Raw genomic sequence first — 24559 nt, 5'->3', positions numbered from 1 at the left:
TATATTATGTGTTTCTAAATGCTCTGCTATTATATCCTTATAATAAACTAACATTTTCCCAATGACATGTTAAGCTAACTGGCCTATAGTTACCTGTTTTTTGTCTCCCTCCCTTTTTGAATAAGGGTGTTACACTGGCAGTTTTCCAATCTTCTGGGACTTTTCAAGAATCTAAGGCTTCTTGGAAGATTACTACCAGTGAATCCACTACTTCTGTAGTTATTTCCTTTAATATCCTAGGATGCAACCCTTCAGGTCCAGGGGGCTTATCGCCTTTAGCACCATTAGTTTCCCTAGTACCTTTTCTCTAGTGATAGTTATTGTATTATTTCCTCCCCCATGTTTGCCCTTTGATTATTTAGTATTTTTGGAATGCTATTAGTGTCTTCTACTATGAAGACTGATGCAAAGTGTTTATTCAACCCCTCTGCCATTTCCTGGTTCCCCATTATTTCCCAGCCTCATTCTCTCAGGGGCCTATGTTCACTTTGGCCTCTCTCTTCCTTTTTATATATTTAAAGAAGCTTTTATTGTCTGTTTTTATATTACTTGCTAGTTTACTTTCAAAGTTTATTTTCTCCCTCTTTATTATTTTTGGTCATCTTTTGTTGGTTTTTACAACTTTCCCAATCCTCTGCCTTACCACTAATCTTTGTCACATTGTATGTTTTTTCTTTCAATTTGATACTGTCCTTAACGATCTTGGTTAATCATGGTTGGTTTATCCCCTTCCTTGAATCCTTCTTCCTCACTGGGATATATCTTTGTTGAGATTCATGAACTGTTTTCTTAAATGTCTGCCACTACTCATCAACCGTCTTTTCTGCTAAAATCCTATCCCAGTCCACTCCAGCCAACTCTGCCCTCATTACCCTTATTTAAGTTTAGCACAATTGTTTTCAACCCAAGTTTCTCACTCTCAAACTCAATGCTAAATTCTACCATGTTATAGTCACTGTTTCCTAGAGGATCTTTTACTCCGAGATCATTTATTAAACCTGCCTCATTACACATTACCAGATCCAAAATAGCCTGATCCCTGGTTGGGTCCACAACATATTGTTCTGGGAAACTGTCCCAAATACACTATGAATTCTTGCTCATGGCTATCTTTTCCCAATCACCCTTGATTAATGTACTCATGCCCTCATTAGCTCCTGATTTATTCTCTGTCCTACAGTATAGCTACCGTTAGGGGGTCTATAGGCTACTTCCACCAGTGTCTTCTTCCTCTTGTTATTTCTTACCTTGACCCAAATGGATTCTACATCAAGATCATGTCTATCAAACTTATTCCATCTCATACTAACAAGCTACCCTGCCACCCTTTTCTTCCTGCCTGTCCTTTCAAAAAGTCACATATCCCTGAATATTTAGTTCCCAGCTTTGATCACCTTGTAACATCTCTGTAATAGCTATAAGATCATACCCATTAACTCTATTTATGCCGGTAACTCATTTATTTTGTTCTGGATAGAACGTGCATTTAAGTAAAGAGCCATTAATTTTGCCTTTTTACCATTTTTTCCTTTGACCCTATTTGCTGCTTTTTTTTTTGTTTGTCCACTCTGTCCCTTCCTGTCACACTCTGGGTATCAATATCTAAAGAGCTGCCCTGCAAAGCTGCTATATCTTTTTGCTTTGTTAGCCTATGTATCCCCTCTCCAAAACCACACAGCCACCCACCCCTACCCCCCACCTTTTTAGTTTAATGCTCTCGCTACAGCCCTAGTTATTCAAATTGACAGGACATTGGTCCCAGCATGGTTCAAGTGAAGCCCGTCCCACCGGAAAAGCTCCTTTCTACCCCAGTACTGGTGCCAAGGAGCCTTGGTAAGTTGATGCAATGCACCTTACATTGGTGATAGAGGGATGAATATTTAAGGTGATGGATGAGGTGCTAATTAAGCGGACTCTTTGACCTGAATAGTGTCAACCTTCTTGAGTATTGTTGCAGCCGCATTCATCCAGGCAAGTGGACAGTATTCCATCACACACTCCTGCGATGATCATTGCCTAGCGCTTGTGTGGCATGAATGTTATGGTTACTGGCCACTTGTCAACCCAAGCCTGGATATTGTCCAGGTCTTGCTGCATTTGGACATGGATTGCTTCAGTATCTGAAGAGTCATGAATGGTGCTGAACATTGTGCAATCAGTGAGCATCCCCACTTCTGACCTTATGGTGGAAGGAAAGTCATTGATGAAGTAGCTGAAGATGGTTGGACACTACCCTGAGGAACTCCTGCAGTGACGTCCTGGAACTGAGATGATTGATCTCCAACAACCACAACCATCTTCCTTTGTGCTAGTTATGATTCCAACCAGCAGAGAGTTTTCTCCGATTCCCATTGACTGTAGTTTTGCTTGGGCTCCTTGATGCCACACTCGGTCAAATGCACTCTTGACGCCAAGGGCAGTCACTCTCACCTCACCTCTGGACTTCAGCTCTTTACAGTCTTGGTGCAAACATGGAATAATGAGGTCAGGAGCTGAGTGACCCTGGCTGGGCACAAACTGAGCGTCAGTGAACAGGTGATTGCTAAGGAACTGTCACTTGATAGCACTGTTGATGAACCCTTCCGTCACTTTACTGATGATTGAGAGTAGACTGATGGGGTGGTAATTGCCCGGGTTGGATTTGTCCTGCTGTGTACAGGAAACACCTGGGCAATTTTTCACATTGCTGGGTAAATGCCAGTGTTGCAGCTGTACTGGAACAGCTTGGCTAGGGAAGTTCTGGTGCACGCCTTCAGTACTATTGCTGAATATTGTCAGGGCCCATAGCCTTTGTAGTATCCAGTGCCTTCAGCCATTTCTTGATATCATGTGGAGTGAATTGAATTGGCTGAAGACTGGCATCTGCGACGTTGGGGACATCTGGAGGAGGCAGAGATGGATCATCCACTCTGCACTTCTGGCTGAAGATTTCTGCGAATGCTTTAGCCCTATCTATTGCACTAATGTTCTGGGCTCCTCCATCATTGAGGATGGGGATATTTGTGGAGCCTCCTCCTCCAGTGAGCTGCTAATTGTCCATCACCATTCATGGCTGGATTTGGCAGGACTGCAAAGCTTAGATCTGATCCATTGGTTGTGGAATCGCTTAATTCTGTCATTCACTTGCTGCTTATGCTGTTTGACAAGCAAGTAGCCCTGTGTTGTAGATTCACCAGATTGACAACTCATTTTTAGGTATACCTGATGCTGCTCTTGGCATGCCCTCCTGCACTCTTTATTAAACCAGGGTGGGTCCCCTGGCTTGGTGATAATGATAGAGTGGGAGATATGCCGGGTCATGGGGTTACAGATTATGGTTAAGTACAGTTCTGCTGTTGGTGGACCACAGTGCCTCATGGTTGCCCTGTCTTGAGTTGCTAGATCTGTTCGAAATCTATGCCATTTAGCATGATGATAGTGCCACACAACACAGTGGAGGGTATCCTAAATGTGAAGATGGGTCTTCGACTCCATAAGGGCTGTGCAGTGGTCATTCCTACCGATACCGTCATGGACAGGTGCATTTGCAGCAGGCAGGCTGGTGAGGATGAGGTCAAGTATGTTTTTCCCTCTTGTCGGCTCCCTCACCACCTGCTGCAGACCCAGTCTAGCAGCTACGTCCTTTAGGACTTGGGTAGCTCGGTCTGTGGTCGTGCTAGCAAGCCACTCTTGGTGATGGACGTTGAAGTCCCCCACCCAGAGCACATTCTGCACGCTTGCTACCCTCAGTGCTTCCTCCAAGTGGCGTTCAACATAGAAGAGTACGGATTCATCAGCTGACATGGGGGTTAGGCCAGGGCTCGGCACGTGGTAATCAGCAGGTTTCCTTGTCCACGTTTGACCTGATTCCAGGAGACTTCATTGTGTCCAGAGTCGTTGATGAGGACTCCCAGGGCAATTCCTTCCCAACTGTATACCACTGTGCCGCCATCTCTGCTGGGTCTGTTATGCCAGTGGGACAGGACACACTCAGGGATGACGATGATGGTGCTAGGGACATGATCTGTAAGGTATGATTCCGTGAGTATGACAATGGCAGGCTGTTTCTTGAGTAGTCTGTGAGGCTGCTCTCCCACTGACTCCAGTTTTGCTAGGGCTCCCTGATCCTACACTCAGTCAAATGCTGCCTTGATGTCAAGGACAGTCACACACAGTTCACCTCTCGTGTTCAGATCTTTTGTCTACATTTGGACTAAGACGGTATTGAGGTAGTGGCCCTGGCAGAATCCATACTGAGAGCAAGTAAGCAAGTTATTGCTGAGTAAGTGCCACTTGATAGCATTGTCAATGACACTTTCCATCAATTTACTGATGATCGAGAGTAGACTGATGGGATGTTAATTGGCCGGGTTGGATTTGATCCACTTTTTGTGTACAGGACATACCTGGGCAATTTTTCACATTGCAGTGTAGATGCCAGTGTTATAACTGTACTGGAACAGCTTTGCTAGGGGCATGGCGGGTTCTGCAGTACAAGTCTTTAGTACTATTGCCAGAATATTGTCAGGGCCCATAGCCGTTGCTCTATCTAGTGCTTTCAGCCTATTCTTGATATCACGTGGAGTGAATCGAATTGGCTGAAGACTGACAGCTGTGTTGCTGGGGACCTCCGGAGGAGGCCAAGATGGACCATCCACTCGGCACTTCTGGCTGAAGGTGGTTGCAAATGATTCAGCCTTATCTTTTGTGCTGATGTGCTGGGCTCTAGCTTCATTGACGAGGTGGAGCCTCCTCCTCCAGTTAGTTGTTTAATTGTCCACCACCACTGTCAACTGGGCGTAGCAGGACTGAAGAGTTTAGATCTGATCTGTTGGCTGTGAGATCGCTTAGCACTGTCTATCACATGCTGCTTCCACTGTTTGGCACGCAAGTAGTCCTGTGTTGTAGCTTCACAAGGTCGACACCTCAGTTTTGCGTTGACCAAAATGGAATACTCTCCACTTGCCTGGTTGAGTGCAGCTCCAAAAAAACTCTCAAGAAGCTCAGCATCATCCAGGACAAAGGAGCTTGCTGGGCTGGAACGCCTTCCATCACTTGTAAAAAAACATTCACTCTATCCACTACCAGCACACTGTGGCTGCAGTGTATGCCATCTACAAGATGCACTGCAGCAATTCACCAAGGCTCCTTCCACAACATCTTCCAGACCTCTTCCACCTAGAAGAACGTGGACAGCAGACACAGGGGAACATCACCACCTGAAAAGTTCCCCTGCAAGTCACACACCATCCTGAAATCATATCACCATTTCTTGACCATTGCTGGGTGAAAATTCTGGAACTCCCTCTCTAACATCACCATGAGTGTACCTACACCACACGGACTGCTACGGCTCAATAAGCCGACTGACCATCAGCTTCACAAGGGGAGTTAGGGACAGACAATAAATGCTGCCTTTCAAATGATGCCAACATTCTGCGAAAGAATAAAAAAATCTAGTGATCCCTGCTGTAAAGTGAGCATGTTGACATCTGGTGAAAATAGATGTTTAGCTGCATCTCTCTCTCTCTGCAATGGAACAGCCTGTCAATGTAACCATTCACGATGCGCAAGGATGCTGATGGCTCTGGCCTAGTGCCCTAGAAGTGAGTCATCATCTTCAGGCAGCTAGAGAAAAACTGGAGCAGGTTATTTTTTTGCAGCATTGGTTTCAAATTTACAAGTAATGAATATATTGAATTTCCACCGGAACTCACCTCTGCATCATGGATCAACCTGTAAACCTGCAGCTGAGATGTTCCAGCCACCACCAGATTTCGCTCAGTATTCGAAAAGAAGCTGCAGTAGATAGCAAACTCAATCCCCGTCGGGGGGTGCGTTTGACGATACACAGCATACATACTGTCAATTCCTGCAAGCAAAGTCAAAATATTGCTCATTTTTATTTTTAAATTAAGTCGAGAGTACAATAGAAGGGGCGACCTAGTGCTGACAAGGCAGTGCAAACTTTGAATAAACATTCAACAACATCTTTAATGACTCTTTGAGTAACAAACACCGGGAGCCACCAACCAGGTTAAAAACTCATGTCAAAAACTTTTCAATACTAAATGGAGTTGATGCTCCAAATAAAACAGAGGATTTGTATTGCACTGTTCACATATGAAGGATTTTCCAAAACACTCTGCAGCTAATGAGTATACTCACTGATGTAATTCAGGGACAACTGCAACCACGGAACAGTTACGGCACAGTAGGAAGCCATTCGACCCGCTGTGTCAGTGCTGGCTCTCTGCAAGGACATCTCAAGTCCAACTCCGCCCACCCTTTTCCCACAACCCTGAAAATTTTTGTCCTCAGTTCACTTTTGAAAGCAAAGATTAACTCTTCCTCCAACACATTCTCTGGCATTGCATACCAGATCCTAAACAATTACCGCATAAAAGGCTTTCTCATGTTGCAGTTGCTTCCTTTGTTAATCACCTAAATCAAGGCAGTGCCTCTGCTCTCGACCCTTCCACTGATGGAACAATTTCTTCCTATTTACTCTATGTAGCTCCCTTATGATTATGAACATCTTTATCAAATCTCCTTTCAACTTTCTCTTCTCTAAGAACCACCCCAGCTTCCCCAACTGAAGTTCTGCATCCCAGGAGCCATTGTCAAAAATCTTTTCCACAAGCTCTCTGTTACCCTCACATTCTTCCTAAAGTGTGGTGTCTAAAGTTGAACACAATACTCCAGATGATGTCGAACCAGCATTTTATAAAGGTTCATCATTGTTTCCTTGATTTATACGCTAGATGCCTATTTATAAAAGTCAGGATCCCATATGCCTTCCTAACCACTTTCTCAAACCTGCCACCCCTTCAATGATTTTTGCACATATACCCCCGAGTTCCTCTGCTCCTGTGCCCCCTTTAGAACCGCATTCCTTTATTTTATATTGCCTTGTCTTGTTCTTCCTACTAAAACGTATCCTTCACAACTCTCTACCACGCGGCTTGCCCATTCCACCAGCCAATTATTTAAATGACCAGGTTGTCCGTCACTCCGCAGTAAGTGTTTGTTAACCCCAAAAACCCTGCTTGCTGCAGTCACTAGGTCATCACACCGAAAGATTAACCTGGAATTTGAGGGGTTAATACATCACAGAATAATGCAGCATAGAAACCAGCCATTCAGCCCATCGAGTTTGCACCAGCTCATCTGCAAATAATTGAATCACCACAGAATGACAGCATAACCTGGGTTTATGGAATTAATAACGGAGCCTAAACTGACAGGTTAATCTGAGGTTAAAACAGAAAGTGTTAGAAAAACTCAGCAGGCCTGGCAGCATCTGGACAGGGAAAAACAGGAGTTAATGTTTTGATTCAAATATCACTCTTCTGAAGAAGAGGAGTCACATGGGACTTACAACATTCTTTCATTGGACGTGGGCATCACTGGCAAAGCCAGCATTTGTTTCCATCCCTAACTGCCCTTGAACCTAGTGGTTTACTTGGCCAATTCAGAGCCAACCTCATTGCTGCGGATCGGGTCTCACACGTAGGCCAGGCCAGACCAGGCAAGGAATCACAGAATCAGTACGGTGCAGGACGAGGCCATTTGGCTCATCGTGTCTGCACCAGCTCTCGGAAGGATGGCAGATTTCCTTCTCTAAAGGATGTTACTGAACCGGATGGGCTGTGACGACAATTGACGATAGTTTCACGGTCACTATTAACGAGACCAGCTTTCAATGCCAGATTTCATTAATAAAATTTAAATTCCACCAGCTGCCGTGGCAGGGTCTGAACCAGTGTCCCCAGGGCGTTAGCCTGGGCTGCTGAGTGACTAGTCCAGTGATATTACCACTACACTGCCATCCAGGTGACTCCAGATTGAACTAGGGTTTGTTCCTTTTTTAAAATTTATTCGTTCATGGAATGTCAGCATCTGTGGCCGGGCCAGCATTTATTGTGCAGCCTTAATTGCCCTTGAGAAGAAGGTGGTGGTGGTGAGCCACCTTCTTTAACCACTGCAGTCCATGTGGTGTAGGTACACCCACAGTGATGTTTGAGGAGTTAATACGTTGTTTCTATCCTGGCAGGTTAACCCAGAGCTTGTGGGGTTCCCTCTATTTGATAGAATAACCTGGAATTTGGAAGGTGAACAGGTCACTGACAGGTCCCAGGTTTGGGAGCTTACTGGGCTCCCAGCTGGACAGATGAGCCCAGGGTGCCCAGGGTTAAAGGGTGCCCAGGGTTAAAGGGTGCCCAGGGTTAAAGGGTGCCCAGGGTTAAAGGGTGCCCAGGGTTAAAGGGCCCCCCGCCCCCCCGCCTCTGGGGTGCTCCCTGTGTCCCGGCGCCGGCATCTCCCATCAACAACGCCGCATTCTGCCGGCTGCTGTGGGCGGCCGCGGCTCTTCTCCACCCCCACCCCCCCCCCCCCCCGTCGGGCCTAGAAAGGTTATTCGCTTACCGAAGGGATTCGCTCAGCTTAAAAATAAGACAAAGGCCTTTCTCGAAGCTTGTCCGAGGCCGATTAAAGCGGGAACATTGATAACAATCCCCACACCAGGAGCCACCGGCACCGCCGCCATTCAGCCGCCGGGAAAGGGGGGAGGGGGGCCTAATAGCCGAGATCTCGCGATGGTGACCCCGAAGGTCACGGGGATGGTTGTCGACCAATCACACAGCGCCTTCCAAATACCGCGACGTTTGGTTTTTTTTTAAGCGCGAGTTCCGACTACCGACATGCGCAGTTGGGGGGAGTGATTGTTGGCGCCTTTTGCCGAGCGCGCAACGGCTCTCTGACCACGTGATAGCTTCGCCCTTCATGCTGTCTATTGACATCGAACTTACTCCCTTATTTAAAAAAACGGTGGCACATGTCTTAATTCAAGAGCGACATGTCGCCAAAGCTTTACGTCTTGCAAGAATGCCAACTTTCAAACCATCACTGCAATTTATACCACAGGAGAAAAGGGTGCTGATTGGTTGGCAAGTCAACCCTGATTGGCCAAGGCATTGCCATGGACTAAGCAACATCTAAGTCCTTTTTTCTGCTTGTCCTCATTCCAAGGGCTTGTAGGTCTTTCAAATCTGCAGTTTTCTCCCGGAGCATTTCAGGGTCTTTACGCTCTGTCCGCTGCCACCATGTTTGGGATCTAGTTGGAGTTTCTTTAGGGTTTGCCTGTTACAGATCTATATATATATATCTCCGTACTCTACATGAGATTGTACCTCTGCTTCCCTCCAGATCTCAGGATGAATGCATCCAAATAAGAGTATTGCCAGAATGGATAACCAGATTATACTGCTAACAACCTGTACTTCACCAACACTTCGAACAGAGAAAATATCTCACTCTCATTGATGATTTCTTAGTTTGTAATGACAGACTCTTCATCCCGAAAACACTTTCATTTGACATTCTCCATAAAATCCACGAAGGTCACTTCAGAATAGCGAAATGCCAAGCAAGAGCCCAGCAGCCAACTTAACGGCCAGGCATCAGTCACTCCATTGAAGAGTTAATCACAAATTGCCTTACATGTTCAGTGAACAGCCAACAGCAGAGTGAACCACTGGTACCCCCAACTTTTCCTTCGAGGCCATGGCAGTGCCTGGGAATGGATTTATTTGTGTTTAAAGGCAAAGCTTTCATCGTCGTCACTGATTATTACTCCAGATGGCTTGAAGTGAGTAGACTGCACAACATTACAGCAGAGGCAGTCATTACATCATTAAAAAGAATTTTCACAATGCATGACATTGCCTGGACATTGTGGTGTCAGACCATGGTCCTCTGTTTACCAATGAGCTGTTCTATAACTTTGCACAGGAGTATGATTTCATGCATGTGACTAGTTTGCCTAGATAACCTCAGTCGAATGGAGAAGCAGAAGGAGGTGTTTAAGCAAGCAAGGAATAAAGGAAGACCCCATCATTCATATTTCGTAAGTGAGGGAAGAAAAACAAGGATGAAACACTCAATAAAAGGCACAAATTTTCATTAAAAAACTATAATTGAACTGTTCCAAAATAAAGGCAATGATCTAGCATTAACTATCATCTTCCTCCTATCCCCCAGATTTCCCAAAGCACTTCACAACCAATTGAGTGTACTCACCATTATAATGTGGGAAAACATGGCAGCCAATTTGTACAGCATGATCCCACTAACAATTGAGATATATTGGATAAATACAAGTTCCCCTTCAAGCCACTCACCATCCTGACTTGGGAATATATCATCATTCCTTCACTGTCACTGGATCAAAATCCTGGAACTCCCTCCCTAACAGCACTGTGGGTGTACCTACACCACATGGACTACAGTGGTTAAAGAAGGCAGCTCACCACCATCTTCTCATGGGCAACTAGGAATGGGCAATAAATATTACTCCAGTGAACATCCATCTGGCAAAGGAAGAAGCTGGAGCCAGTCTGTCTTCATAGGTTTATTCACAAAACTCAGTATAATATAAGTAGACTGCTTTTCCTTTCCACATAGTTCTCCCAAACTGGTTCTTATACGTGTGCCTTAACCTTTCTCCAATTAATATCAGCTGCTCTTAATCACAACTAAAGCATGCACTCAATTGTCGCAGCATTTGCAACATTAATAATAATGTTGGCCTAGTCAGCGACGCCCTTGCCCCATGAGTGAGTAAATAAGACAAAACTGTAATGAATCGGAATGCAAAGGGTTAGTTTGATGAGTTTGCTAGTGTTATTATGCCAGGACTTTGCTTTGTGTATAGTAAAGTCATGTCATGTCATGTCTTTTAACTGTGTGAATGTTTAACCTTTTATTGGAGAAGCATAAAAATGTAATTTAAAATTACAATGTTTTGAAGTAACCACTGGGTTAGCTGTACAAAGGTAGAGAAGAGTAGGAGAGAAGACAGAAAACCAGGAACTAACGGAACATTATAAAAATTTACATGGGAAGAAACTCACTATGCCCAAACAATTCGATGAGCCTAGGCAGAGATCCAGGAAAATCTCCCATGTAAGCGGTTAATTGATGCCTGGACTGGGTTTTAAAGGCATGTGGATTGTTGGAAGAGGGGAAGACAGAAAGGGGAAAGGAGATCCATCGTTTTAAACCCTGAGGGAAGTGTGTGTTAGGCTGGGAAACAGTGTGATAAATCTTAATTTCAACACAATAAACATATCAAGGGTGAAGAGCTTGCAGTGCAGTTTGGAACTTCAGATAACCAAGGGAAAATGTAATAATATGAAGTTTTAAAAAATTTATTCTTGGGATGTGGGCGTCGCTGGCTAGGCCAGCATTTGTTGCCCATTCCTAGTTGCCCATGAGAAGATGGTGGTGAGCTGCCTTCTTGAACTGCTGCAGTCCCTGTGGTGTAGGTACATCCACAGTGCTGTTAGGAAGGGAGTTCCAGGATTTTGAACCAGTGACAGTGAAGGAGCAGTGATATTTTTCCCAGTCAGGATGGTGTGTGGCTTGGAGGAGAACTTCCAGATGGTGATGTTCCCATGTGTCTGCTGCCCTTGTCCTTTAGATGGTAGCGGTCATGGGTTTGAAGGTGCTGTCTGAGGAGCCTTGGTGGGTTCCTGCAGTGCATCTTGTAGATGGTACACACTGCTGCTACTGTGCGTCGGTGGTGGAGGGAGTGAATGTTTGTGGATGGGGTGCCAAACAAGTGGGCTGCTTTGTCTTGTATGGTGTCAAGCTTCTTGAATGTTGTAGGAGCTGCACTCATCCAGGCAAGTGGGGAGTATTCCATCACACTCCTGACTTGTGCCTTGTGGATCGTGGACAGGCTTTGGGGAGTCAGGAGGTGAGTTACTCGTCGCAGGATGCATCACCTCTGACCTGCTTTTCACAGAATCACACAGTGCGGAAGAAGCCCTTCGGCCCATCGAGTCTGCACTGACACGTGAGAAACACCTGATCTACCTACCTAATCCCAATTACCAGCACTTGGCCCATAGCCTTGAATGTTATGACGTGCCAAGTGCTCATCCAGGTACTCTTTAAAGGATGTGAGGCAACCCGCCTCCACCACACTCCCAGGCAGCGCATTCCAGACCGTCACCACCCTCTGGGTAAAAAGGTTTTCCCTCACATCCCCGCTAAACCTCCTGCCCCTCACCTTGAACTTATGTCCCCTCGTGATTGACCCTTCAACTAAGGGGAACAGCTGCTCCCTATCCACCCTGTCCATTCCCCTCATAATCTTGTACACCTCGATCAGGTCGCCCCTCAGTCTTCTCTGCTCCAATGAAAACAACCCAAGTCTATCCAACCTCTCTTCATAACTTAAATGTTTCATCCCAGGCAACATCCTGGTGAATCTCCTCTGCACCCTCTCCAGTGCAATCACATCCTTCCTATAATGTGGTGACCAGAACTGCACACAGTACACCTGCTGTGGCCTCACCAAAGTTCTATACAACTCCAACATGATCTCCCTACTTTTGTAATCTATGCCTCGATTGATAAAGGCAAGTGTCCCATATGCCTTTTTCACCACCCGACTAACATGCCCCTCTGCCTTCAGAGATCTATGGACACACAGGCCAAGGTCCCTTTGTTCCTCAGAACTTCCTAGTGTCATGCCATTCATTGAATACTTCCTTGTCAAATTACTCCTTCCAAAGTGTATCACCTCACACTTTTCAGGGTTAAATTCCATCTGCCACTTATCTGCCCATTTGATCATCCTGTTTATATCTTCCTGTAGCCCAAGACACTCAACCTTACTGTTAACCACCCGGCCAATCTTTGTGTCATCCGCAAACTTACTAATCCTACCCCCAACATAGTCATCTATGTCGTTTATATAAATGACGAATAATAGGGGACCCAGCACAGATCCCTGTGGTACGCCACTGGACACTGGCTTCCAGTCACAAAAGCATCCTTCTGTCATCACCCTCTGTCTCCTACAACTAAGCCAATTTTGAATCCACCTTATCAAATTACCCTGTATCCCATGTGCATTTGCCTTCTTTATAAGTCTCCCATATGGGACCTTGTCAAAGGCTTTGCTGAAATCCATATAAACTACATCAACTGCACTACCCTCATCTACACATCTGGTCCCCTCCTCAAAAAGTTCAATCAAATTTCTTAGGCCAGGCATAACCTCCCTCTGACAAAGCCAAGCTGATCAAACCTTGCCTCTCCAAGTGGAGATAGATTCTCTCCTTAAGAATTTTCTCCAATACTTTCCCTACCACTGACGTGAGACTCACTAAACTGTAATTCCCTGGCTTATCTCTACAACCCTTCTTAAATAGTGGAACCACATTAGCTGTTCTCCAGTCCTCTGGAAGCTCCCCTATGGCCAGAGAGGAATTAAAAATTTGGATCAGAGCCCCTGTGATCTCCTCCCTTGCCTCTCTCAGCAGTCTGGGACACAAATCGTCCGGACCTGAAGATTTGTCCACTTTTATACCTGCCAACACCTCCAATACCTTGTCACTCCCTACATCAATTTGCTCAAGAACCTCGCAGTCTCTCTCCCCGAGTTCGATACCTTCATCCTCATTCTCTTGGGTGAAGACAAATGTGAAGTATTCGTTCAACACTCTATTGATGTCCTCTGGCTCCACCCATAGATTGCCCCCTTGGTCCCTTATGGGCCCTACTCTTTCCTTGGTTATTCTCTTCCCATTGATATACTTATAGAATACCTTGGGATTTTCCCTACTTTTACCAGCCAGAGCTTTCTCATAACCCCTCTTTGCTCTCCTAGTTGCATTCTTAAGCTCCACCCTGCACTTTCTGTACTCCACTAATGCCTCTGCTGATTTGCTTCCCTTGTACCTGCTAAAAGCCTCTTTTTTCCTTCTCATCGTATCCTGAATATCTCTGGTCATCCATGGTTCTCTGGGCTTGTTACTCCTTCCTATCACCCTAGAGGGAACATGTTGAGCCTGTACCCTCCCCATTTCCCTTTTGAACGCCCCCCTCCCCCCCCACCGCTCCTCTGTAGATTTCCCCACAAGTAGCTGTTCCCAGTCTACTTTGGTCAGATCCTGCCTTATTTTACTAAAATCCGCTCTTCCCCCAATCCAAAACTATTTTTTGCAACTTGTCTATTTCTTTGTCCATAACAAGCTTAAATTGTACCATGTTGTGATTGCTATCACTAAAATGCTCCCCCACCACCACCTCAGCCACCTGTCCGGCTTCATTCCCCAGAATTAGGTCCAGCACTGCGCCGTCCCTTGTTGGACCCTCTACATATTGACCTAAAAAGTTCTCCTGTACACATTTCAAGAAATCCACTCCATCCAAGCCCTTAACACTATGTCTATCCCAATTAATGTTGGGAAAGTTGAAATCACTTAATATAATTACCCTATTGTTATTGTTTTTACACACCTCCACAAATTGTGCACAAATTTGCTCCTCAATTTCCCGCTGACTATCTGGGGGTCAATAATAAACAGCTAACAATGTGGCTGCCCCATTTTTATTCCTAAGCTCTACCCACAAAGCTTCATTCAATGCCCCCTCCAAGATATCATCTCTCCTTACTGCAGTAATTCACTCCTTAACTAATAATGCAATGCCTCCTCCTCTTTTACCCCCTCCCCTGTCTCGCCTGGAGATTCTATATCCCGGATTGTTGAGCTGCCAATCCTGCCCCTGCCTCAACCATGCCTCAGTGATGGCTACTGTACCACAATTCCACAATTTGTCGCCAAAGTAGTTATATGGCTAGTCCAGTTCCGTTTTTAGTGAATGGTAACCCCCAGGATGATGTTCGGGATTACCCCATGTGATTGTTCAGTAAACACCCTTCCCCTCTAATCCATGATATTTGTTGAACAGAAGACAACAGTACTACAAAGAAATAATGGTATGTTGTTTATTTTAGTAGAGAGATAAGATGGCACTCTTCAGAAAAGTAAACACTGCCTCTCTGTAGTGACTAACCAAGTCAATAACAAAGATAAATTCACAACACATATAAATATTCATATGTGATTATGAAGTGTTTCTCCCCCAATATGACAGGAAATTTACAGCTTGTCGGTCCCAGTGGAAATAACATTACCTGTCAATATCACTTGATGTATAGGTTCTCAACTTAAATAATTATTGCCTGGAGTTTAGGCACAGTAGTTGTTTGGAGTGGTTGTTTGGACTGCCTTTTTGGCTATTTGGAGTCCTGCGCTGTCCATCTGAAAACACACAATTTAAGCTCTGCTCATTGGTGAATAGCTCTAAGAGTTGGGTTAGCTAACGTGCAGGTGGCCTAACAGCAACTTCAGTTGGCGTTATCTCTGTCACATCTTGCTGGCCATGGAAGGGAACTCCGAACATTGGTCAGGAAGTATCATCATGCTCTCTGTACAGTTTGTCCAGCCACCTCTTTGACTGGCTGGAATCTTCTATTCTGGGGTCTAAGTTCAGTGGCGGGCGAGGCAGTGGGAGTGATTTCTCTCTGTGGCAGTTTGACCACGTGTGATCTTGCACTGTCCAGCTCATTACGTAGACATCCACAAGGAGCTCGGCGATTCTCACGGTGGGATGAGCAGGGAGTCACCATCCCAGTCTCATGTTACCTCATGGGGTTCGGAGGTCTGGGTGTCATATTTAAAGGGCGCCCGGATAGCCTGCACTATCCCTTCCACCTTTGCCCGGCCACTGCTCCACCCTTCCCCGCTATCCCTTCCTCCCTTCCTTGGTCATCCTCCATGCAACCTCCACTGCCATCTCCTGGTCTCAAGCATAGTCTGGCATTTACAGATACTACCAAAGAGGACAATGCAGCGGCAACTCACCGTTAATCTACCTCGCCAGGTGCACACCGCAGTTGTGAATGTGAACTTTCTAATTTCTCGCTGGCGGGGAACTTAATTTGGAGGGGGAACTTAATTCTGACAAGGTGGCCTTTTAATGAGCATGGCACTAAGTTAAAACGTTCAGAGAGCCGGTGCAGACACAATGGGCCGAATGGCCTCCTTCTACACCATAACAGTTCTGTGATTCTATGTATGCCATAAGGAATGCATCCAAAAAGGCTTCCCGACATTATTCATCAGGAAGCTCAGCCCTTCTTTAACCCACCTTTAAAGTCCTGAGAACTTGATTGTTGAAGTTCATCTCACTTTCAGGAAGCTGATTTGTGGTCTCCCGCCACATTACGTTACCCTGCTCACCAAGGTTCCCACTGCTGGCGGGACTGGAAGGCTCCGTCCACTGAGTTCGGTGATACCCCCTCTACCTCTGATACTTTAGAACACTGAGCCTCTCTTTATTATCACTCATGCTAATTGTAAAGCCACATTATTTCTAGTGGTAGCACACCTCAAGGGCTGACTGGCTTCCTCTTTTCCTATATTCCTGCCAATTACTGCTAGTGGGAAAATAGTGCAAATTTAGAAAAGGCCAATCCAAGCAATTGTTGAAACATAGCACAACCTGCTTTAAGAGATCATGTGCCCATTAAGAGCACCCACCTCCGTTTTATAGGTAAGAAATTTGTATTTATGTGGAGCTTTTCATGGCCTCAGGATGTCCCAAAGCACTTCACAGCCAATGAAGTATTTCTGAAGTGTAGTCATTGTTTTAGGAAGCACAGCAGCCACACTTACACACAGCAAGATCCCATCACCAGCATCAGATAACCAGATCATTGTTTTTTTTAGTGATGTTGGTTGGGGGTTAAATATCAGCCAACTGGCTCCCCTTTGGAATAATGTTGTGGGATTTCTTGCGTCCACTGGAGAGGAGAGACGGCACCTCCAACAGTTCAGCACTCCTCTGGCGTCCCACAGTCCCTGACTCAGAGCTGAGTCTTTGTTTGCCATCCCCAGCAAATAAATGCATCTTTATTTCTGTCTCTAAAATCTTTCATAAAAATAATTTAGAAAATCATTTACAGTTTGCATGTTGTAAACGATGATTACTCAAGCACTGATCCCCAGTCACATAAAAATGCAGCACCCTTGCACAGTTACCCTTTTTTCCTACATTTCAGTAAATTTACAATGGCAAATGCTTTGCTAAACTGGAAATGCTGAATGCCTATTCAGTTTTCTTTATCCACTATTACTTTGAAGAACTGTAATAGGTTTGTCAGATGTAAACGAACTTCCACAAAGTCATACTGACTTCCTCTTGGTATTCCCTGTTTCTCTAGGCATTTAATTATTTGCTCATTGAGGACATCACTGATGTTTTACCCACTACGGGCGGCAGCCTCTCTGCCTTTACCTTTACGCCCCACTTCTAAAAAATATGTAAATTGAGTTAGCTGATGAAATATTACTCAACAAGTGCATTCAACCCACCAGCTTTGCAACCGCAGGCCACTGTGCTGCAGTGAAGATTAAAAAGAGAACTACACAAACTGTCCCAACAGATCCATTTTCGGAGTAAAACACGTCCTTGCTCTATTCAAATTGGATTTGGTTCTCGTAAAGTGACAATAGGAGTAGGATGACCCAGCCGACAAGTAATCCCACGTTTTGCAGAAGGAATAGAATCCAAGGATGTTTGCTCTTTGCTCGCATCAACTCTGGGAGCTGAAGGAAAAGGGGAAATAAAATGAGAACTGTTTTCTAAAACAAGGTTATTGCCCCCAAGCCCAACATAGTTATATCGTGCATTGCCAGTTGAAGAGGCTGGTTTAAGGGTTGAATATCCTTTCTTCGTCCTCTTTTCTCATTTTTATATCTATCTAATGTAAAAATTTCTTTGCCAATGTGTGCACTTTCCGTTATCACATTTCTTAGTCGCTGTGTGTCATGATTTTTGCCATGTCTTGTGATACTTAGTGACACCTGGCTTGCCTTATATGTAAGCATTAATAATCCTGCAGTGCAGGACTGCCAACAGTAGATGTCGCTGTTGCTCCCCTTCTTTATCTCCCAGCTGACCTTGGCTCCCAGGACAAGGGCCAGGATTTTATGGCCCCTCCCACCCAGTGGGATATTATGGTACTGTCAAACTGAATGGAGATTGAAATGACTCGCTGCATCTGCCGGGGTGGGGGAACGTGCTGCGGGGTAGGCTGTAAAATCCCGGCCAAGGTTTACTTTTCTTGCCAGGTTACGGCTTTACCCTGCCCTTTTTCTGCAGCCTGCCATTAGCTCCCTAACCCATTACCTGATTCCCCTCCTCTTCAGTCGTATGGCCATTTAATTGTTTCTTTCCCACTACTTTCGCCATTCCAGCCTGTACTGGTCCTAACCCTGATCTTACAGTGCCTTGCTTTCTATTTCCTTAGGCCATACCAGACATGTGGGTAGAGGTAACGAGGAAAATTAGGTCCCTAGAAGCAGGGCAAAGGATTGTAGAGGGAACTAGAGAACTAGAAGGAGTGATCAGTGAGAAAGTGGGCCCCGTATCTCAGGAAGGATGTGCTCGCCCTGGAGAGGGTCCAGAGGAGGTTCACGAGAACGATCCCAGGAATGAAAGGCTTAACGTATGAGGAACGTTTGAGGACTCTGGGTCTATACTCGATGGAGTTTAGAAGGATGAGGGGGGATCTGATTGAAACTTACAGAATACTGAAAGGCCTGGATAGAGTGGACGTGGGGAAAAGGCCTGGATAGAGTGGACGTGGGGAAGATGTTTCCATTAGTAGGAGAGACTAGGACCCGAGGGCACAGCCTCAGAGTAAAGGGAAGACCTTTTAGAACAGAGATGAGGAGAAACTTCTTTAGCCAGAGAGTGGTGAATCTATGGAATTCCTTGTCACAGAAGGCTGTGGAGGCCAGGTCATTGAGTGTATTTAAGACCGAGATAGATAGGTTCTTGATTGGTAAGGGGCTCAAAGGTTACGGGGAGAAGGCGGGAGAATGGGGTTGAGAAACTTATCAGCCATGATTGAATGGCGGAGCAGACTCGATGGGCCGAATGGCCTAATTTCTGCTCCTATGTCTTATGGTCTTATCATAGCAGAAAGCGGGAGATCAGGCCAAAGAAAGAGAACTATGAAGGAGAGAAAACAATATGTGAGACAGGAAACAGAAGAGAGACGAGGGATGGGGTGTGTGACTTGGGAAAGATTAATGGAAAGAATAGTTTGCTGAAAGAATTTGAGAGATAGCTTTGGGAGAGAGAAAGATTGGTACAAACCATGAAGGAGGAACAGAAACACAAAATAATGTCAAACACAAAGGTCAGGCAGAAAGAGAGAGAGAGAGATTTCAGATTCAAAAGAAGGATAAACATAGAGGAACAGGCATGAAAATTAAGAGATTAGAGGACCCCCTGTGAGTAATGTTAATGAGTATTCCCCCCAAGTGTTACAGGTCTGCAGTGGTGTAGCAATAAAATGGAGGAAACAGAACAGAAACACAGGGGAAGAGTTTTCCTGTCGGCGAGCGGGGACGGGGCCCACTTGCTGATGCATAAAATGACACATGGTGATGTTGGGTGGGTGTCCCAACGTCACTGCGCGTCATTTAAATTGTCAGCTCGACGGGCACGCAGCCTGCGGAACTGTCAAAGGCCTATTAAGGCCATTAGCAAAGTAATTAAAGCTGTTAAGAATGCTGCCCGTCCAACCTTAAGGTTGGCAGGGGGGCAGGCGAAGAGCCCAAGTGGCCTTCGCATTTTTCATGAAACCTCATCCACGAGTGGGATGAGGTTTCATGGAGGGTTTATTAATTACATTAAAAAAAATTAATGGACATGTCCCAGCTCATGTGACAGTTTCACATGAGGGGAGATGTCCTTAAAAAAATTTTTTTTGCCTTTATGACATTTTTCAAAACTTAAACTCATCTCCCTGAGGCAGCTCTTTCACGCGCATGTGCAAAAGAGCGCAGGCCCCGACTCAGGGAATCCTCCCCGCCCGCACAGGGAGCGCTCAGCGCTTTTGGGTGTGCGTCACACTGGGCAGGCCTCAATTGGCCCGCCCACGTAAAATGGCGGCACACACCCGATCGGAGACACCAATCGGGTCCGCACTCGCTCACGCCGGCTCCCCCACACCTCCTCGACGGGGAGAAATTTCTGCCCATGGGGTCCAGTCTGCCCCACATTTCTCAATTCATTCAAGTTCATTCATTTCTCTGAATAGTTACATAAATTGTTCTGGATGTGATGCCAGAATTGAAATAAGTAGGTCCTATGTGCCCTCCAGGTTTTGTCAAACAGACTGCTATCTAGTACAATTATGTACAGGAAGTGAGTGGGCCTGTCACACTGGAGAGGGACACCTGCTGCAGCACCAGAATATAAGGGAAAAGCCTTAGAAGAGTCTCAAACACTATTTCGCTTAAGGTTGCCAACCACTCTGGGGCCTTCAGCAACATAGAGTTTGGGGCTTATATGGGAGGAGAGGAGGCCACTACTCCTGGCATCCGCGACTTAGTGGGCTTGCTACTGTGACCCCAGAGAAAACCCAACCTTTATCCATCAGTACCTGGCATCAGTGGAAGGAGAAGCAGCCAGGCCTTACCTGGCCATTGCCATTTACATTGACCTACCAGCTGGAATGTGAAGAGGAAGTTTGAGATTGGTGAGGCAGCATGATCTTCCTTCTTATTTCTACCACTCTCCAACCTGCTTTCAAGCAGGAATTGTGGAAAAAGATCTACATGTTGGGTTTAGCTCACTCTAAGGCCTAATAGGGGGAAGGCATCACCTGGTGTGACATCACCTAGTGTGAGATTAAGCTATTCAGGCTACAAGGGGTCATGTAGTGTCTGCTGATTTACCAGATATTGGCTGGGTCAATATTTTGGGCGTACATCCTTAATTACACATATTGTATTCACATTCAAAACATGAGCAGCAATAATTATATAAAACGTTAATTCATAATGGTATATTTACCATATCTCCAAGAGCAACGTATAGGAAGAGTCCTGTCGCTACAGTAAATATCCATTGCTGTACTGCCTCATCTGTCGCAACTGCTAATGATATGTAGAGTCCAATAAAGGCAGTCAAGGCACTGCCAAAGTTCATGAGAACAGCTTTCTTCATCGAAAGACCAGAGTGCAACAAAATTGCAAAATCACCTAGAGTGCAAGGGAGGACAAACTCATTATTTTTGTCAAGAGAATCCATGAAAGTCTGCCTTCTGCTTCCTGGAAATTCAAAGTAATTGCTCTATTTTTTACAGTGTGCAGGAGCTGACTTTGAATGTATCCCTCAAATCTCACCATGAGCTGTGGAACGGTACATTGTTAGTTTGGTGCACAGATTATAGTGCAGCAGTGAGTGATGTGGCATCCTGGATACTTATGTATACATGTGCATAACAATATAGTTCCTAACTAACTGTTTGAATTATATAACAATACAACAGTGACATACAATGATGGCATAACATTTTGGACCCTTTCATTGAATACACAGGCACCTTGGAACATTTCTCTCAGTGGCCTAAATCTCAGTGACATTACTTGACTCGGAATGGGGTAACCATTCGCTTTTTTGGCACAAATCATTCAGAATGTTGTTCCGGTTTCAGAAGGTAGGGGTGCGGGAGAGGAAAGGAGGAAAGAGACAAATAGGAAGGTCTGAGATATGGTGGAAGGTAAGAGATATTAACTAGCCAAAGGAATGAGAGTTCAAGGCAAAAGGAGATGGTAAGGAACAAGTCAAGACAATATGTGTTTAGAAGAAGTTTAAAAGGGATGGCAGGATTATCACCAATAGCTGTTGTCCAAAAATAAAGGGGTCATAGATTATAATCAGATCTTTATTTTTGCTTAAAAACTGTTACATCTCTCAGCAGACCCAGTTCTGACAGTGGGTCACCAACCTGAAACATTAACTATGTTTCTCTCTCTACAGACGCTGCCAGACCTGCTGAGTGTTTGCAGTGTTGTCAGTTCTTATACCAAGAGAACTCTCCTGCTGTTCCTCAAATGAGATCTTTTACAATCGCCTGGGAGGGAAGATGGGACTGCTGCCTTGTATCCCAACTAAAAGACAGTACTGGACGAGGAGTGTCAGCCTAGATATTTTACTCAGGTCTCAGAAATGAGACCATGAACCCACAAGGTTCTGACTCTGAGGCGAGTGCTACCACTGGGCCACTGCTGATACAACTGTTCTAGAATGGTATTGTAGAATAACGAAACCAGTCTCAGAATGGCAGGGAAAAGCTTCTGAATTTAAAAGGACCATTCCAGATAATAGCAGTAATAGTAGGGTTACACAAACCATTTCAAAATAACAGGATGTACGACATATAAATTAACCTTTGGTGGTGCATTGGTTGGAGATTCAAACACTACTCATATTCAGCTACAATATCATAGGATATTGTCTTAACTGCATAGATGCATTTTCTTTGTGTACTGGGCCAAAGAATAGCAGCTTGTTTAAAGTACACACTTTAATGCTTATTGGAACATTATTCCTCTGTTCCAGTGCTGTTGACCCAGTGTTGCTAGGGATGACTTGAGAACCTTTGAAGGTGGGACTACAATAGAATGTCACAGAACAGCTGGTTGTAATGACAGCCTCCACTTCTCCATGAATGAGTTTCAAATTTAACCTAATGGGAAGAGTTGAGTGGAATGAAAATGAGTCCCTTTGGTTAAGAAAAAATGGCCGTACTTTCTGCTGCTCACAATCATACAGATCATGGAGTTGAATGCTTTTAATGTAAGAAAAGTGCATGACAGAGGAGCCAACAGTCATTTGGAATAGGTCACACGCAAGGTTTTAGAAACAGGAAGATCCAAGATGTATAATGTATAACAGTGGGGCAAAGGTACCTTCTACTGCTTTGAGGCACAATACACTGGTTACCCACGACACTAAATTCCAAATCTTGGTTTTGCTGATTTAACTGGTGTACGTGAGTAGGTAAAAAGCAAAGACTAGGTGCTTTGAACGAGAGCAGAGTTGAAAATCTGAAGGTTCACTTTTAGCCACTCACGCTCCCAGTAGTGGTCAGTCTGTAGAGACCTGAGAATCACTAGCTATTTCACAGGAGATTCAAGAATAGGAGTGGGATGGAAATACATCTTAAAGGAGTCTACAGAGTTTGAATCAGGACAATTGAATGATTCTGAGGAGCATTACTTTAATACCTATTACCACGCCCAAAAGGTATCTCTGCTTAGGTTGATTCCTGTGAAATGCACTGTTGTGTTTTAAGTTTCTGTTTATTTCAGTGTAATAACAATATTACTGTTTCTAGCAAAACACAAGGAACTACATGATGCTCCCCACATATCTATTTCCATTTAGTATTTAAACATTTATTACTGATTTTCCATTTTAGTATTTGAATTGGAAACGTGGAACCTCAACTTAATGCTGCAATGGAGGAGTTTCTGGATAGGTAAACCAAGACCATTAGAAATACCTTTCTTATTCTAATTATCTTGTGAGAATGGATAATTCTTGTAATAAATGTTAAAATCATATCTCTCAAGACTGAATTTTTCTTTTGCAAAATGTAAGGACATGGCATGATCAGCTCATCTGGATGCTAACCTGCAATTTTTTTAAAAGAAGGTCATAAGTTCACCTCGGAACTGTCAACACACAGGCTTCTTCCAAGAAACCACCTGACCTATATGGTACTTGAGAAGGAGTTGTTTGTTTGTTTTGAACTGCAAAGCAATTTTAATTAATGAAAAGTTGGAAGACAAAAAGGCAACCACATGGCGGAGACAAACCTTAAGTTTGAAACCTGTGGTTTTGCTTTCAGTCTTGTTGGGGAACAAACTGGGGAAGAAAGGCTACCCTAGCTGGCTCCCTCTCTCCACCTTCCCTAAAATTGTGTGAGACTATCAACCTGCAGCCAGAGAACCCTCATCTGAGTGTAACTAGTCTGCGTTTGGACCTGCAAAGCTGAGACCAGTTGGTGAGAGCTTCCAGACATCCATCGGGACCAGCGCCCGTCTTCACGTAAGGGAACTCCAGGTCGACAGCATCAAGACCCTGCGGACTTTATCCTTTGTTCTGGGTACTAGAAGTATAGGTACACACTTGGCCACTTCGGTATGAAGATTATACACTTAAGTTAATGGTACGGCCTGTGGAGCAGTGGTGCTTGATAGGTCGCGTACTCCTCCCATTCCGCTTGTAACATAAAGAATGTTAATAAATCCATACCCATTTCATGAGGAAGTTCATGGCATAAGACCGCAAGTGTTGTGGCAAGTCCTGCCTTCCAGGAGACAGAGAAGGATACTCCTAGAGCCAGCCCATCTGCAAAGTTATGGATACCGTCACCAATCACTATCATATATGGAAGCACCCTCAACCCTGTGGGGAAAGAAAAGTCAACATGTGATGTGTACATTCAAACATTTGATTATGATTTATTTAAATTGCACATTTATTCCACTTGATTCATTACTTCTTTCAGTAACAGGATTTTCTAATAGCTGAGAGATTGTAGCTGGGAGGCCCAATAAACATTTAAGGGGATGCTTGTCGGATTTTAAGGGTGAGTGGATAAAGGTTTCCTCTGTATCATTGTGTTCTTTGCACAGATTGGTACATCTGGTAAATAATGCAAAGTAGCTCAGGATATAAAAAGTTTTACATAGCTCACCGAAAGCGCACTCATACAGACAGAGCACGGGGAATGGACAAGTATGCCAAATGGCATGCTTCTATGTTGTAATCTCTATGTAATTCTATATAAATTCTACCGCCTGAGATTACTATCACGATGACATTTCAAGTTAGAGATGTCTGA

At 44.7% G+C, this 24559-nt stretch overlaps 2 protein-coding genes across 2 annotated transcripts in view; both read right to left on the bottom strand.

Annotated features, from left to right (window-relative positions):
• Positions 1–8547, bottom strand: part of cpsf1 (cleavage and polyadenylation specific factor 1) — a 114467-nt gene extending 105920 nt beyond the window's left edge. Inside the window, exons 1-2 of the mRNA XM_078536209.1 lie at positions 8407–8547; positions 5697–5851 (exon numbers count right to left, since the gene is read on the bottom strand). Of these exons, the coding sequence (XP_078392335.1) occupies positions 5697–5840 (144 nt within the window). The 5' untranslated portion in view covers positions 5841–5851; positions 8407–8547. The remainder of the gene's footprint in view (positions 1–5696; positions 5852–8406) is intronic.
• Positions 8548–14777: 6230 nt separating this feature from the next.
• Positions 14778–24559, bottom strand: part of slc39a4 (solute carrier family 39 member 4) — a 57798-nt gene continuing 48016 nt past the window's right edge. Inside the window, exons 10-12 of the mRNA XM_078536210.1 lie at positions 23968–24120; positions 20716–20903; positions 14778–17450 (exon numbers count right to left, since the gene is read on the bottom strand). Of these exons, the coding sequence (XP_078392336.1) occupies positions 17319–17450; positions 20716–20903; positions 23968–24120 (473 nt within the window). The 3' untranslated portion in view covers positions 14778–17318. The remainder of the gene's footprint in view (positions 17451–20715; positions 20904–23967; positions 24121–24559) is intronic.

This window comes from Cetorhinus maximus, chromosome 3, assembly GCF_964194155.1.
Source record: "Cetorhinus maximus chromosome 3, sCetMax3.hap1.1, whole genome shotgun sequence".
NCBI lineage: Eukaryota > Metazoa > Chordata > Chondrichthyes > Lamniformes > Cetorhinidae > Cetorhinus > Cetorhinus maximus.
Note: the sequence above shows the minus strand (reverse complement) of the source record. Positions and strands in the feature narration are given on the sequence as shown.